The sequence below is a fragment of the Poecilia reticulata genome, linkage group LG9, assembly GCF_000633615.1.
Source record: "Poecilia reticulata strain Guanapo linkage group LG9, Guppy_female_1.0+MT, whole genome shotgun sequence".
Classification (NCBI taxonomy): Eukaryota; Metazoa; Chordata; class Actinopteri; order Cyprinodontiformes; family Poeciliidae; genus Poecilia; species Poecilia reticulata.
Window position 1 is genome coordinate 30,015,281 of NC_024339.1, and position 16,028 is coordinate 30,031,308.

At 40.8% G+C, this 16,028-nt stretch overlaps 1 protein-coding gene and 1 long non-coding RNA gene across 3 annotated transcripts; one reads left to right on the forward strand and one right to left on the reverse strand.

Moving 5' to 3' along the window:
- Window positions 1-7,069: 7,069 nt before the first annotated feature.
- LOC103470629 (uncharacterized) lies at window positions 7,070-8,447 on the forward strand. The gene is made up of 2 exons (XR_534510.2): window positions 7,070-7,420; window positions 7,598-8,447. It is a non-coding gene; the product is annotated as an uncharacterized LOC103470629 (long non-coding RNA).
- A 164-nt stretch (window positions 8,448-8,611) lies between these two features.
- On the reverse strand, window positions 8,612-14,578 carry asb6 (ankyrin repeat and SOCS box containing 6). Of its 2 annotated transcripts, none has more exons than XM_008419238.1 (7): window positions 14,471-14,578; window positions 14,042-14,165; window positions 13,671-13,843; window positions 12,202-12,308; window positions 12,018-12,126; window positions 11,846-11,932; window positions 8,612-9,454 (listed from the first exon to the last, which is right to left on the reverse strand). In XM_008419238.1, exons 2-7 carry the CDS (start codon window positions 14,149-14,151, stop codon window positions 8,733-8,735), a joined length of 1,308 nt encoding a protein of 435 aa, XP_008417460.1. In that variant the 5' UTR covers window positions 14,152-14,165; window positions 14,471-14,578; the 3' UTR covers window positions 8,612-8,732. The 2 variants fall into 2 exon arrangements, with proteins under 2 accessions (XP_008417460.1, XP_008417459.1); XM_008419237.2 differs by having other exon boundaries at window positions 14,042-14,169; window positions 14,469-14,575.
- Window positions 14,579-16,028: the final 1,450 nt, after the last annotated feature.

Here is a 16,028-nt window from a genome sequence, read left to right on the forward strand (position 1 = left end):
GTGTGCGTGTGTGTGCGTGTGTGTGTGTGTGTGTGTGGGGAGGGGGGGTGCGTGCGTGTGTGCGTGTACTTGTATTTGTTCTTCTTATTCCTCCTTCTCTAGGACATTTTGGGGTATAATAAGCTGCCTTCTTAAGAACGATAGGCCTTCTGGGGACCAAGCCCGGTGCTAATGCGGTGGAATATAATTTTCAGGTTAAGGATTAAAGCTAGGGCTAAAGTGTGAAGTAAGCTTAGACTAAGATTGCAATGTAACAAGGATGTCTAAACTTAAGAGTAGGTGAAACTTGTTCACTGTTCCTCTGACGACCTACAGACTTTAAGCTGATCAAAGCCCAGTCCTAATGTGGTGGGCTACTTTCTTTAGGGTGATTAGGATTAAGGTGCGAATAAAGTTTAATTTAAGGTAGGTTATGTGTGTACTATTACAGGGTTACAGATGGGGACAAATGAGATTACACAGTCAATATGATGTCCTAACAAGCATATATCTGAGTGCGTGATGTGTGTGTGTAGTCTTGTAGTTCATACAGTGAAAGGACCATTTTTCCAACAAATAATAGGTTGTGAGGACTGACTGCTCTTTACAAGGTCCAGAGCCCGGGCCCCATCAGAAGAGGGGCTGTTTTTGGGCTATGGTTAGATTTGGGACTAAGGCTTGAGCTTGGTTAGGGTTAGTAATGTACTTTAATATGATTAAGTTCATAAGGGTCGGGCTATAAAAAATGAATGAAAAACAAATGGAAGTCAATGTAAAAGTGTGTGTGTGCCTGTGTGTGTGTGAGGACCATTCGAGGCATTTTCCCCTAAAAATGGACTTCATTTGTGAAATAAAGTGTGGACATCTTTCTGTTCTTCGCTTTTTTGTTTCAGTTGGAATGCGCTCTACTAGTTAGACATGGTGTGAATTAAGTTTTGGTTAAGGTTAGGCTTAGGCATCTATTAACAGCCAGGGCTAGGGAAAATGTCTGGGTAAGGCATTAATGCCTCAACTAAAATGATCAGAAGTCAATACAAAGTCCTCAGACCGACAGAAGTACAAGGATGTGTGTGTTGGTGTGTATGAGCATTTTAATGAAGCATACATGCCAGATCTCGCTCAAAGCTAGCCTGACTTAGTCAGAGTGACTCACACTACAAAAGATAGCAAGACATGGTAAAAACAAAGCAACGAGTGCTGCTCTGAGTGGAAGACTTTGTTGGAATACTTGGAGTTAATCTGGGCTAAAATATTCAGACATAAAGATAAAACTCAGAACACGGAGGCAAAGCAGGGCAACGTTTTTTTCTTTTTTTCCCGTAAACTCGTTTTTTTTTTTGTGCCTATTTTTCCTTCCCTGTGCCTCTCTCCACCGCTCCCCTTCTGCCTGCCTTTTCTTTTTTGCTCCCGCTCCCTCTTTCTACAGGCTCAGACTCACTCCCCCCTCCCTTCCCCTTTCCTCAAGGGAATAAAGGTCGTAACGCAAATGATTACTCAAACCGGGGTTGCCATGGAGACGGCGTCACGTGACCAGGGAAGGCATGCATAGACCACAACAAAGAGGTGGATCAGGAACCAGCAGCTCTGGAAAAGAGCTGTAGCTCGCCTTGCTGGTGCCTCAGAGTATTTCACTCAGATTCAGAGGCTCTCTTTTTCAAAAGAAATAGGCGAAACACGAGGGGGAGAAAAAGCAGAGAGAGAGGGAGAGAGAGAAAAGAGCTGGGAGCTAGGTCTGGAGGCTGTAATGAATCTAGGCTGTTTCACTGCAGTGTGTGCTATATATTCTGCCATTCACCAGCATACCAAGGGTGTGTCCTATTCATCATGTCCTTCTTGGAGGCAAAGCTCAGGCGCCAGTTGTCTGGAATTTCAGTGAAATGGCGTCAGTAGTAGGGATGTGGAGGGTGGTGGACTTTCTGAAGTTCTAAAACAGGAATCAGGGTAGAGAGTTTTTACATTTAGTTGTTCCGCTTAGAAATCACGAGTGTAAAGGAGAGTGACTTTACTGGTTAAATCCCCCCCCCCCCCCCAAAAAAAACCCCCAAGAAAATAAACAAGCCCGTTTAAGCAAAATCGGTAGACATTTTTAGACTAGTACGACATTTAAAAGTTTTGATAAATGATACGCAGTAATTGTAGGGTTTGGAAATATGTGGAAGTTTACTAAACAAATCTTCAAAAGTCTCTTATCTAAGCATGCGACAGAGAGTAAAACCTGTAGCGACTGGTGAGAACGGCAGCCGGTATTTGTCAGGCTAAAGCAGGAAAAGACACCTGGAGCAGAATGGGAAGGTGGCCTGCCCCAACAGGATTCAGTTATCCTGCATCCTCTCCACCCCCACTCTGAGATTAGTTTGCGCTCTAGCTGAACCCAGCAGCCTGCGACACGTCTCTCAGAAACCACCCCCCTCCCACCCTCTCCAAGTGCACACACACGCACTTCTCCACACCCAGTCAAAAATGTTTCTTAAAGGTCTCACCCAAACAGCAATTTTCTAGAAGATAAAACACATTGAAGCTGGTAGATGTGAAGAATACGTGCTAGGGGCAGCTCGTTTCTGGTGTGCTCCACCAAACGCGGGACCGGCAAAAGAAAGGAACGGGGTGCATTTTTTTCGCATGAAGTCACCCCATCTGCAGCTACGCATTTTTCCCAGTTTCTTTTTCTCCTTCCTTGCATTTAAGTCCAACACATACAGTAAATAGTAAAAAGCATGCACACTGTCTTTTGAGGGGTTCTGCGAGCCCCTTCACTGACTGATTGGTTGACTCCTTTCGAAGTCCACCTCAACTCCCATGGGGTTCCTGGCAGCAGCTGAGTGTTCGGTGATGTCTGCAATTATCCCGTGTCTAGACAATGTCTAGAGAAAGACAGGGAGATGCACCCTCTGCATGGGCGGCACTCAGAGGAGAAGGGGGGTAAAAAAAAAAAAAGGCCCTGAATAAATCGTGGAGCCTTTTGGTAGTTGATGGAGTTGTGAATGAAAAGGTCAGGGCCGCACAAGGAACTCACACTGCCTAAAGAGATCAGTAAGATGCTTTTTAAAAAATATATAATATCAGTAGATAATGTATTACTGTTGTTTTTACACTTGTTTCCCTTGGTTGGAAACATGTTATCTAATATTTCTTGAAAAAAACTTTAAGGAATATTAGATTAGTGAATACGACTTGTGTCATAAAAAGATTGCTTTTGGATTTTGCTCTTCCTAATTTGTTCATGAAAATGGTCTGAATGTATTTTAGCTACAAACATTACGGTGGACCCTGCCCATTTATGGTTCACTACTCACACATTTGCCTATTCATGGATTTTTCTGTGGAATGTAGCTCCTAATTATTTACAGGAAATTAATCAATTGGTGGATCTATTGTAGAGCATGTCTTAAATATAAGAAGGAAAATGCAGCTTGGGAAGGTGAAATACCTAGGTGATAGGCTCCTGGACGAACTAAAGGCTGCCGGTATTTGCAAAACAGCCAATCCAGGAGTGCCATTCATTTTCCTTGATAGTGATTGGCTGTAACCTCAAGAATGGAGAAAAGGAAGAATGTGGACGCTAGCTAGTGCGATAGTGTTAAGACAGGTTTTCAATGTGTATTAATTCATACAAAGATACATTTGATTTTTGAACTATGAACAAAAGTACTTTAAGAATTTTTGAACTACATGGCTGTGGAGTTTTCAGTTATTTGAGGGCAACTGTGGCCTTTAATCCCCACAAATGGTTCACTTTACACAAATCTAAAGTCCTTTGCAAAAATATTCATACTTCTTGAACCTTTCCACATTTGGTCAGATTTAGCCACACACTACAATCTATATTTTAATTGTAGGATATAAAACATGAAGTAGTCCATACTTATGAAGGAAAAGAAGCATGATACACACTTAACTTAAAAAAAAATATCTATGCATGTGTATTTAGCACCTCGACTCTGATACCCCTGAACAAAATCCAGTGCAACCTATTCTGAAGTTCTCGTATTTGCCAGTAGAGTCCACCTGTGTGGACTCTAAATAAATCTAATGATTCTGTGAAGGCATCAGATGTTTGTTAAGGAACAGCCTCATGAAGACCAAGTAACACTCCTGAGTGGTCAGGGATACAGTTGTGGAGAAGTTTAAGAGACGTTTAGTTTAGAAAATATTGTCCCAAGCCTTGAACGTCTCACAAAGCACTATTCAGGTCCACTATCCAAAAATTGAAAGTGTGGCATGGCTCTCCTCCTACACTGATAGGCCAGGCAAGGAGAGGATTGAGTAGTGAAGCATCTTGAGGCACATGGTAACTCCGGAGGAGCCGTAGAGATCTACACTTTCCCCTTGAACAACCCCAATCAGACGAGAAGAAAGTCATTTCTGATAGGACGACAAAAATGTCCCATTTTGCCACAAGCTATGCTGGAGACACAGCAAACCTGTAAAAGAAGGAGACCAGTCAGATGTGACCAAAACCAAACCGCTTGAGATGTGACCAAAACTGAACTGCTTGGAACAGGAAAGAAAAAAAAACCCACTGCCCACATTATTCAGAATGATACTGGATCAGGCCCAAGGAAGCTGGTCAGAGTTGATGCAAACATGCATGGTAATACAGAAAACTGAAACAAAGACAGATAAAGCCTGAAGTAAATGGACTGAACTTATATAGAGCTTTTTCAATCATTTTGATCACTCAAAGCACTTTACACTAGAGTTACATTCCCCCATTTATACACCAATGTGCAGATCAGTAGGCAATTTGGGGTTGCATGTGACAGGAGGAAGCTGGAATTGAACCTACAGCCTTCCGATCACAAGACGACTACTCTACCCACAGAGCCGCAGTCGCCCCAAGGTGGTACATGTTAGACTCGGCCAGGAACCCACGCCTGGCAGACAATGACCCCGGAGCTACAATGTGAATGTATTAGAATGGCCAAGTCAAATTCAACTGAGATTTTGTGGAATGACTTGAAAGTTGATGTTCACAGGTGATCATCCGATCTATGTTTGAGATATTTTGCAAAAAACTGACATTTTTGTCAATTTTTAGATGTTCAAATCTCATAGAGCTTTAATTGCAGAAAACAATGCTGCTACAAATTTTTGACTCGGTGGCTGAATACCTACAGTACACAATACACACACAATACTTTATATACCTGTAAAGAACAAGGAAAACTTCTATTTCACCTGTGAAAGACACTGTTGATTCTCCATCCTTGGTTTCTTTCTGAGACCGAATAGAAATAAAACATCACAGTCCAACGTGAATCAAATTTCCAGCTCAACTGTGAGTGATGATGTACACAGAAATTTGGACTGACAAGGAAAAATATCAGGAGAAATGTTGTCACAGAGCAGTAATGTGGAGACACAGCAAACTAGCACCCTACCCAGATTTTTAAAAGTGTTTTTAAAAGCTGAGTATGCCTGTAATTGGCCACAGTGGTAAATGAAAACCTAAGCTAAAATTCGAGCAGCAGTCTGGTAGATGCTGTAATTTCCTCTCTGGTTCTGACCAGCAGGATAATCTGATTTGCAATGACATGTGCCATTACTCCCTTTTCTCCAACCAACTGTGCCACCAAAATAATTTAGTGAAAGATGGCAAAAGTGAATAAAAGCTGCTGAAAGTCTCAATCTTGCCAGTACAATCAGTCTGCATTTGAGTTTTTTCACTCCAACACAGCAATCTAGCTGTCAAACTGTTAGTCCAAACACCTAATCTGTCATGGCTTTTGAACTCTAAAAGTCTGTTTAAGTTAAGTTTTCACAAAAGCGTGCTGTTTAGACTTTAAATGTCACTCCAAATCATTTCCACACCTGAGGTTAGTTGGACGGAAATTAAGATACTGATAAAAATCTGTTATTCATCTGGCTTAGAAAAAGAAGTTGCTTCTCCGGTCGATCATCTTGAGTAAACAAGAAGAACAGGCATTTGCACAGAACGGGACATATTTTCACTGTAAAACAACAAGTTTTCTTACTTGAGAAACTTTGTACTCAGAACCAACACCTGCTCCAGCTGGAGTGGCTGGTGATTGTCAGTGTTCAATTGTCACTGTGGCATAAACTATCTAATTCCCTCAACTTTTGGTTATTTCTTCCTTCCTTACCGTGAGGTTCAAATGTTTTATAAATGTAACAAAAGTTCTTCGCTTTGAAACCATAACCCTCTTTTCATGAGCACCAGGTCTTTTGGCGAGATCAATCCTTTCTTTAACCAATTATCAGTGGCACATCCATTCCAAAATGTGACATAAGAAAGGCCTTTTATGTGTGAGTAAATACTACAACTGTTTGATTTATGCATACAAATAAACATAATCTTTACTGAGTATGATTTTTGTATTTGTTATTTCCAAAAAGAAATCAGTGTAAATCCACTTTCATTTCAAGAAATATTTTCACATGTTCAAAAATTAGCAAACTCTTATAAGACCAATGGAGATGGGCACAGATTACCCCTGAACAGACAATGGACAACGGATAGACGGATGTAGTAAATATGCCCAGCCTGTATGTGGTGATGTAATGCAGTCACTGAAATATACCAAAAGCAAAGAAGCTTTCTGTTAAGTCTGAGATTCTACGAGTCGAGGGTTAGCTTAGGGGTGGTACCGTGAGATTGCTTTCGAATAGTTGTGTATTGGTTTGCTACATGAAAATCCAACAAATTAAAATATCTCAGACTGATATGGGCTTAGAATTTTTCAAAACATCTGTTCATTAAAAAAAGAAAAAGAAAAGAAAGAAAGAAAGAAAAAAAGATTTGGGCCACCCAGAACCTAGGGGCCCTGGGCTACAGCCTCGCTAAGCCCTTCCTGAAGTCCGACCTAGGGTGGAGCCTTTCTTTTTTTAGAGAGGCGTAGCAGCTAAGGCCTGTTTGCTTCCCAAGAAAGTGTTATTGAATTCCTTAACCTTTTCTGAGCTGATTGTGACTCATCCGTTTCATAATTTCTAGTTGTTTTTATTTCGCTTCAACAATTTTACATTGCTCAAAAGCTTTTGTATTTCAACCTTTCTGGTTAACACTTAGCTACTATTACCATCTTATTTTAAAACCATTTTTGAACTACTTTGGACAAATTAAAGAGGTATAGTACAAAATACTAAAAGTACAAGCCCTCAGAGACCCTTGGTATATAGCGGTGAGAGAAAAGGCTATCAGAGAATAAGCAGGTGTGCTGGGAAAGACCCACGGGCTTCGGGGAGAGGATAGATCAATAACTAATTTCAGTACAGAGCTTCACTCGCACTGTTTTTCCAATAAACGTTGGTTGGAGAGTTACTGGCTTAGCCCTCCCCCCACCCCCACTATCTCTGCTCCATCACCTTCCGCCAGCAGGGATTGGAGACGGTGGAAGAGGCTCGTTTCTGTCACTGCTGTGCACATCTGCGTGGTCAGGATTATGCTCCCGCAGCTAGTGAATGGTGTACATCTAAACCAATGGTGCTTTCTTTCATATGTCCTCTATGAGCGCACTCTCTCAACCGTCCCACGCATCCTGTCCGTGTATCTCTAATGTTTCTTTTTTTCTCTCTCTCTCTCCCTCTCTCTCTCTATTTATCTCTTCTTCCTCCTTCAACCGCCTCCCATCTTCCCTCCCTCCCTCCCTCGTCCGACCAGGGCCAGCGTTGAGGTTTTGTCAAGAGCATGCAGGCAGATTCAGACGGACAGGAGAGTGAAGCGTGTGTCATGCAGCTCTCTGCTGCTGCTGCTGCTGCTGCTGCTGCTGCTGAGGCTCTTCTCCTCAGAGGCTGTGACCTAGATAACCAAGAGGAGCTGGAGCGCCTGCAAGCCTTGGAGCCACTCCAGCTTCAGCAATGTCAGGAAGGGGTTAGTTGTATAACACACAATGTCCTATTTAGTTTAGTCGGCACACGTACACTTTACACATGAACACATGCGTACCCTATAGTCCCTCCTATACCGTCGTAGTGCGGATTTATGGTATTTTATTTTTCATGCGTTTCTCTTGCCGAAGCAGTGTTGAGCAAGCCGAGTGAGAGGGAAAGAGGAGAATTCATCTGTATTTAATCAGAAACATTAGGAATGCTTGGTGAAGCTTTCTACTTCAGCAGCCACATTATGTCAAAGCTACAAAAGGCAGACTCTTCCTGCTGTGCTGCTGCCTTTAACTCGCGCCGCTTTATTTAGCAGCTATTCTGAGGTTCGGTGTATGAGCACAACCATGTGGTACATACATGGCATTAATTATTCCCCTTGTGCAGGTAGCCTGTGAGTGCAGCACTCCTACCCGGCGCTACACTGCCACTTACTGGACAATTAAAGGCAGGAGCAATTTTTAGAGAATGCAAAGAAGTGTAAAAACAAGCCAATCGAAAAGTGTTCATCACATTTTCTTTATTCCAATGATATGGAGAAACTTACATAAATTACACAACACAGCATCACCACAAAAAGGCCATAAGATGTAGATGGATTCTACTCAAATGGAACAAGTGTAATGACTAAAGGAAAAAAAAAAAATCTTAGATCATTGCGTGTGCTGCTGTGATTCAACACTGCCATCATGTGGTTTCATTTTGTACTGCAGAATTTTAAATTATTTACATTTAGCTGTACAAAAACAAAGATTGTAAAAACATTAGTATTTCAATGTAAAAAAAAAAAGGGGGTGGGTGGGGGGGTAAGAAAAATAATTCAGAACAAAAAAGGCATTAAGGTTTTGTCACTTTTTGTTCAATTTGCAAATATAACAGCTAAATTTACAATTTCCTTTCAGGCTAATTAGTTTCTATTAACCCTGAGTGTGTTGGGGTTTGAAGCAGGCCCAGCCAGCCTTTGGGGTGTAGGTGAGCTCTGGAAGCAGAAAGTCTTTCAGTCTGTCTGGTAAAGGCAATGCTTTTACTCTGTCCACCAGTGGCCAGGGCTGTAGGTAGCTCCTTATGAATGACCTAGACAGGCAACGTAGAGGCGGGGGGCTTCCTTCACGCTCCACTACGCGATTGTGTAGACCTATTAGAGCCTGAGCGTACGGGTGAGAGTCCAGGTTGGCCACAGGGAGCTCTGGCCTCGAAGGCAGATTCAGCGTTGGGACATTTACCCTCGCCAAGTCCAGCAACATCTCCGCCTGCTCCAAGAGCTCAGCGGCGTGACTCTGATCGGTGCAGCGCAGCAGGGCGGTTTGAAGCCTCTGGAAGAGCAGGCTGTAACCCGACCAACAGGAGGAACTGTGGTGGGAGCAGACCAGAGAGGCTCCGCTCTGGATCAGGAGCACGGCCAGAGGAAAGAGCAAGTCGAAGTGCTCCAGGCTCGTCTGAGTCAGCGAGGCCTCGCCGTCCTCGTTCAGGCAGCAGCTGGGGTCCACGCCGTGGGACAGTAGGAGCTGCGTGGCCTTGAGGCAGAATTTACCGATCTCGGCGGCATCCTCGGCGCTGGCATCCAGAGCCTCCTTCACCAGGAACACCAAGGACGACTCCACCGTTTCGCCGTCTACTGTAGCAGCATTGACGTCGGCCCCTTGATACAGCAACGACATACAGATGAAAAAAAATAAACCCCAAAAGTTTTCTTACGTAAAACCGCATTGCATTTTATTGCCCTTTCACGTGACAAACCAAGATAAATTAAATCGCAACTGTGAAGTGAAAGAAAAAAAGGACCCGTGGTTTTCCAGATTTCTCGCAATGCTAAAAAAAACCCCTTAAGAGTGGTGTGCATCGGCAATCAGCCCTCTTGAGCCTATACTTTGGAGAACCACTGATTACTGCATACTATATATAACTACAAGTGTTTTGGAGCATGTCTCTACAGGATCAGAATTTTTTTGCACATAGCTCAAGCTCAGACTGAATGGATACCATCGCTGATCATTAATTTGTAATTTTTCCAGATTACACTTTTAGTAAAAAATAAATAAAACCCACAAGTCCGTCCTGCTCTACTTTATAGGTGTGCTCTAACATGAGGTTGCAAAGTAACTAAATCAAAAAAAAAGTTCAAGTGTATGAATACACTGCATGACTAAAAAAGAAAAGTTAGATTAAAAAAATAAGGTAATTATTTCTTGTATTAACTTATTGTTTTCTTGGACTGTTTGGAAGAAATAACAAACCTCTGCCAAGACCGATAATCAGTTGGGTTCATGCATTTGGCGGCTATATAGTTTTTATTTCATACAAAGTTCCTAAAGGTGGATTAAGTTTTCAGCAAACATTTCTTAACACCAGCATGGTTTTATTAATTATACAACAGAGAAATATGTCTCATACTGTTCTATTACTTTCTTCTGATTTCGGATATGCGGAGTTCAAACACAAAATCTGAAAAAAAATTACAACAGAGATTAAACAAACTCTTAATAGGAAATATCTGAAACTTATTTGGATGAGCTGCCGTAGCCTAAACTGAACCAAAACCTTCCTCCTGATCCTCAAGGATTTAAAGAGGCTGGCAGCTTGTGAATAATCAGGGGAGACAGCTGCAGAAGCAATTGTTTTTTTTCTTCTTTTAGCTTTTGTAACGCTGCCTCAGACGACCCCTGATGGCGTTTTAATTTTCTTCTGGAGGCTGAACAATCATCGCGGTGCTGCGGCGGAGACTTGTGCTCCCCCTCAGCCGTCGTGCGGCGGAGTCAAAGAATTTCTCCCAGGAAAATGATTAGAAGTTTGTTCTGCAAGATTCTCAGAACTCTGAAACTACTTTGCGAGATTGTATTTTGACCCATTTTGTACAACTGACTGTGCGAGTTTTGCTCCAGATAATAAAAGATGTGCGTCTCTGCCTCGTGCCTGCAGGAGTGTCATTGATCAGAACTTGAACTGTTTCAATAACAACCAAGTTGGACAGAATGATATACAACAGGTAGGTTGTTGTTGAAGCTGTGCTATCGTGCTGGTTGCATAAGGGTTCTGGACAGCTTTAGCATGCACCAAATCACCAGGTTTAATTACTAGTTTGTGGTCTTCATTGGTACAGTGTCAAAGTACTACAGCCACAGATAAGAATGGACAATTTTCTTAATTAACTTTTATTTATGTTGTAAGTGAAAAATTTAGGATTTGCTCTCAGGTTTTGTCTTACTGTAACCAGAGCATTTCCACAATGCTGAGGCATCAACGTGCATGAGGGGGATGAACCGGTTAACACTGTTGTTTTTTTTTTTATTTGCCTGCAACGACTTTCTAAATCCAGCAGATGTCACTGCAAGTGACAAAGCAACACAGTCTCAGCACAGTGTCGACACAGTTTGGGAAATGTGCCAAATGGATATTCTTTTGACCACAAGAGTTTCTAAAGGACAGCCTTATGTTTCTAAAAATATAACCAACATTACAGAGTTTAATGTTACTTATATGGAACCTTTCTGCTGTGGTGCTGGGTTAATGTTAGCATGTTAACATTTTGTTTTAATGGGAATTGTTGATAATTTGGCTTGCAAACAGAGATAGTTTTTCTCCTGCTTGGCTTTGAATGTCATAAAAATTGATTACCTTTGATTTAGCTGCTTTCTGTGCAGCTTTACTCAACACCAGTAGTTAAGAGATGCAGCAGCCACTCCGTCACTATTTACATCAATATAGAAGGGATAAACCAAAACCACCTGAATTGTTAGGGAAATCCAAAACAACATGGATGGTTTCCAGTACAATTTTGTGAACAAAAACAAGTGGCACATTTTTATATGCATAAAATACTAGAGCGTAGACAAACATCAGAGGTTGAGTTTCTTTAAGGGCTCTGATCATTTAAAGAAAGCCTTGATCAAGACTCGCATCCAATGCTTTGATCAGATTAGATTAAGTTAATTACACTTGTAGCATTTAAAGTTTCAGTTAACACTTGACCAACCAAAGAGAGAACAGACAAACACAGAGAAGCTGGAGACCATTTAAGAGTCAGCAGCAGTACCTCTCTCCAGTAAAAGCCGGATGTTCTCTGTGTTGTGCACGGTCAGCCCGTCGCTGCTAGCTAATGCGTGGAGCAAAGGCGTTTTCCCTTTAAGAAAAGAGACCAAGAGACCAACACTTTAGAGCAAATAGATGTATGAGCTGATGTGCTTCAGCAAGGTGGTCCGACATACCATGTTTGTCCCTTGAATTTACATCAGCACCAAGGTCCAGCAATGTGATCAGGCAAGGCAGTCTCTCTGACTCTTCACTCGCAAGGTCCAAGGGACTGCTCTCGTGGATCTGCAGATGTGTAGTAGATGTTGTTTACAGATTCAGGATGGCGATGAATTGGGAGAAAGCAAGATAGAAACTCACCCTGTCCCTCTTTTCAATGTCTGCTCCATGTCCAACCAGCAGCCTCACCATGTTTGGCCTGTTCCTTAAAACGGCTATATGTAGAGGATTGTAGTATGACACAGGGTCTAGACAGAGGAAGAAACATTATAATCTTCAAAGTGATTTTTTAAAATTATCTAATAAACAGTTTCTATATTTGTACATGCACAAAAAAAAAACGGACAAATAACTAAATGTACATTTTATCTTTGCTTTGCTCCTCTGAAAGCTTGTGGCCTAAATTTTTAGTATGAATGGAATTAAGAGGAAAAACTAGAAAACAGGGAATCTGGAGCACTTTGCATGCTTTGTCAGAACATTTGTCAGTGCCAACTCACAGGAGAGAGGTATTCAGGAGAAGCGAAAGATGAATAAAGGAGCCTCTGCATGGATCCACTAATTATGTCCCACAGGACACGCATGTCTTAAACCACAAGAGGTCACTACAGCAAAGTTTAAGCTGAAGCCTGGTTGTGTAGCAACATAGAAAGAATCTGTTGCTGCACAGTGAAGACAGTGGGATGTCGTGCTTCCGGTATGGGTAATGTGTGCGGCTACTTGGATAAGCAAAGATCATCAGAAAGGTCCTCTCAAGCTTCATCTAATGGTGAAGCTACAGAATAGAGTTTGCATATAGAAAAATTATTAATAAAGAATCTTTACTTTCAGGTTCAATGGTGTCTATGGAAAAATCCATTGATTTCTATGAGTAGCTGATTGATCTCTGTGTCCAAATAATCATTATATTGGTATACAAGTGTAAATAAAGCCCCTGTGAAGGCATAAGCAGTCAATATCTGAAAAAAATTTGGTGCAAAGAGATACTGAGGGGCTTGGCCAAGTGAGGGGATGAGCGTAGGGAGATAAGCAGGGCTGTGGTCAAGACCAGAGAAAGCACAGTTGCCAACTTAGCAACATTTTTTCCTTCAAAAAACCAATTAGTGAGCTCCTCCCCCAAAAAGCCAGATTCATTAGTCCAGTACTGAACAAAGTTTTTTTTTATTTTTTTTTACTGTGAGAATTGGAGAGATGCAGAAGTGCTGTTGTTTATTTTTTCTTACTTTTCCTATAAATGGGACAGAAAAAGATCACAAAGCAACTTTTGTTTCCAAATCATCACTCAGGCTGAGCTGGAGTGATGAAGGAGGGTTGGACTAAACTTTAACAAGTATTTCTAATACTTTTATTTTCTTATTTGTGTCCAAAACTATAATTATAATTAATCAAAACTTCACAAATTTGTCCGAATGCAGTTTGTCATTCCTTTTTTGAGGGGTCCAAAAATATGGGAACAAAAAAAAAAAAAACATAAGTCTATCCCTTCACTATTAAAAACGAGGCAGTAGTTGCTGACCTGGCTCCACTGTTCATTAATTTGTCAGAGTTGTACAAACTCTACACTCATGGGAAAAAAAGTGGCATCTGTGAATCAACCTATGAATGCTAACCTTCAAAATTTATATCAGCTCCATATCGTAGGAGGATCTTGGCTGCATACACCAGTCCCCCCTCTGCCACTTTAAACAGGGCATAGCTGATGCCTTCCAGGAACACCTCAGACTGGGACTCTTGCTCCAGCAGCTCCACCAAAGAGCTACACCGACTGGACTCTTCCTCAGGACTTTTCACAATAAAGAAGAAACAAGACATGTTTAAAAATAATAATGGCAAACACCACTCTACTGAGTTCATTTTTCAATGTAAGAAATTAGAATAAGGAGATTCTGTTTTACTTTCAAATAGATAGTTTGCTAAAAGCAAAAACAGCTAATTTTGAAAATGAAGCATCCTTTCCATTAAGTTGTTTTGTTCGCTTTACCCGTTTTCATTATTGCTCTCTTCTTCTTCAATCCCAACCACACGCATAACAGCGTTAACAAGCGGCTGATACTCATAGATGATCCGCCGGAACCCATGTAGGAAAGGCATGGCTCCTCCACCGTCTACGTGCCACAGACAGAAAACGGGACAATTAGTGGACGTATTCAGTGTCAGTGAAACTGGCTTCAAATATGTTCAAAAAGCAGGTAAAGAAAACATACTTTCCAACGAAAAGACTTGAGGCTAATATATGTGCTGTCAAAAACAATCGTTAGCTTCATGTCAACGCGAGTTGGAGTTCATTAGCGCCATCATTTAGCTGCCATATACAAGGCTAAAACTACAGCTAGCATTAGCATTCGAGCCAGAAATCCTGTCTAAACTTATTTACATGCTAACTTTATTCACAGAAAGTATTCTACATTACCTAAAGCGAAAGAAGCTGATGCAAAATCCCACTGAGCGCTGAACTAATGACACCAGTTTAATTTTCAAAACAGGAAACTTCCTACACGCCCCAAACAGTCCCACCTTGATTTAGTCCCCATTTACCAAGAGACTGACCAAGGTTCCGCCGTCATTAATAGTAAAAAAGGCTAATAAATAAATAAATTAAAAAAACCGTGAGAACATGTGGGAATATATTTATGTTGTTTTATATCTGTCCATAATAGACAATTTCCTGATTTATTTATGGGAAAAGTAAAAAAATACATTTTGGTCAGTAATAGTTTGTCACAAAACCAGAAGCCGTGCACTCGATGCTGCAGAAGCGAACATCGAGCTACTGTAGTGTTGAGGTATGAAATAATAATAATTAAAAAAAAACTATAGATGAAATTCACTGTTAATGTACCTGTGAAGTGAATTGTGCCAGTATGAAGTATTAGCAAGAGAATTAAGCATTTATATCTAATATGGAAGAGCAATAAACGTATTGCTGTGTACACCATTTATTATAAATGTGATTGTGATTGTTGACGTAACCAACACATTTAATTTTCATTAATTTTGGTAGGCAATTTTTGGTAGACAAATTGCAGTGAAATATGACGCTAATAGCTTACTGCTGGTGGTTTTCAAACATTTCAAACATGGCCATTATAAGATTGGTGGGGGACATTTCATTTGAATGGCATGCCTGCCTATTTTTGCAAAAAATAAAATAAAATAATAAGAATAAAATAACTGAAGAGCCATCAGGATATTCTCTGACACCTTAAGAAAATTTTAGCAACTAAGAAACTTATGAAGAATCTTTATGGTTTTAACACCACAATGATTTGGGATCCATTTTGAAATAATCCATGACTAAAAACTCTATGAATGCAATGGATATTTTTGTTTAAAATAGGATTTTACTATCTAAAAGTTACTGAATTGCATATGTGTTTTTATTAGTATTTTATTCATCCACACATTTATACAGAGTTAGGTTAAATTCCATATTTCATAAAACATAATTTAGTTCCACATTTTCTGCCTTTCCTTTAGCCAATCGCAGTAGAATAAACCACCAAATATACACTATTTGGAAAGTTAATTATGAGCAGCAATTAGCTTTGCAAAACCAGTGCGAACAGTTGGTGGTGAGAAGGAGTTTTCAGATTTATTTTTATTTTTTCTGGCAACTACTTCACTTTGCCACCAGCATCTGGTTTCCAACACTTGCTTTTGTCCTGCTCATCAAAAAAAGAAGGGGGAAAAAAAAGTGGTGTTACAGGATTTTGTGACAGATGGCTCGCTTTGAAAGCTACTGTGAAATGTTGCCTTACGAGTGGTAATTTTTTTTAGCATTTGTGTGTGTGTCTTTAATTGCTGACTATGAAAATGAGCATATGCTGTGGGAAAACTGATGCACGCTTCCTGATGAGGAAGATCCATTGAATGGATGGATGGATGGATGGATGGATGGATGGATGGATGGATGGATGGATGGATGGATGGATGGATGGATGGATGGATGGATGGATGGATGGATGGAT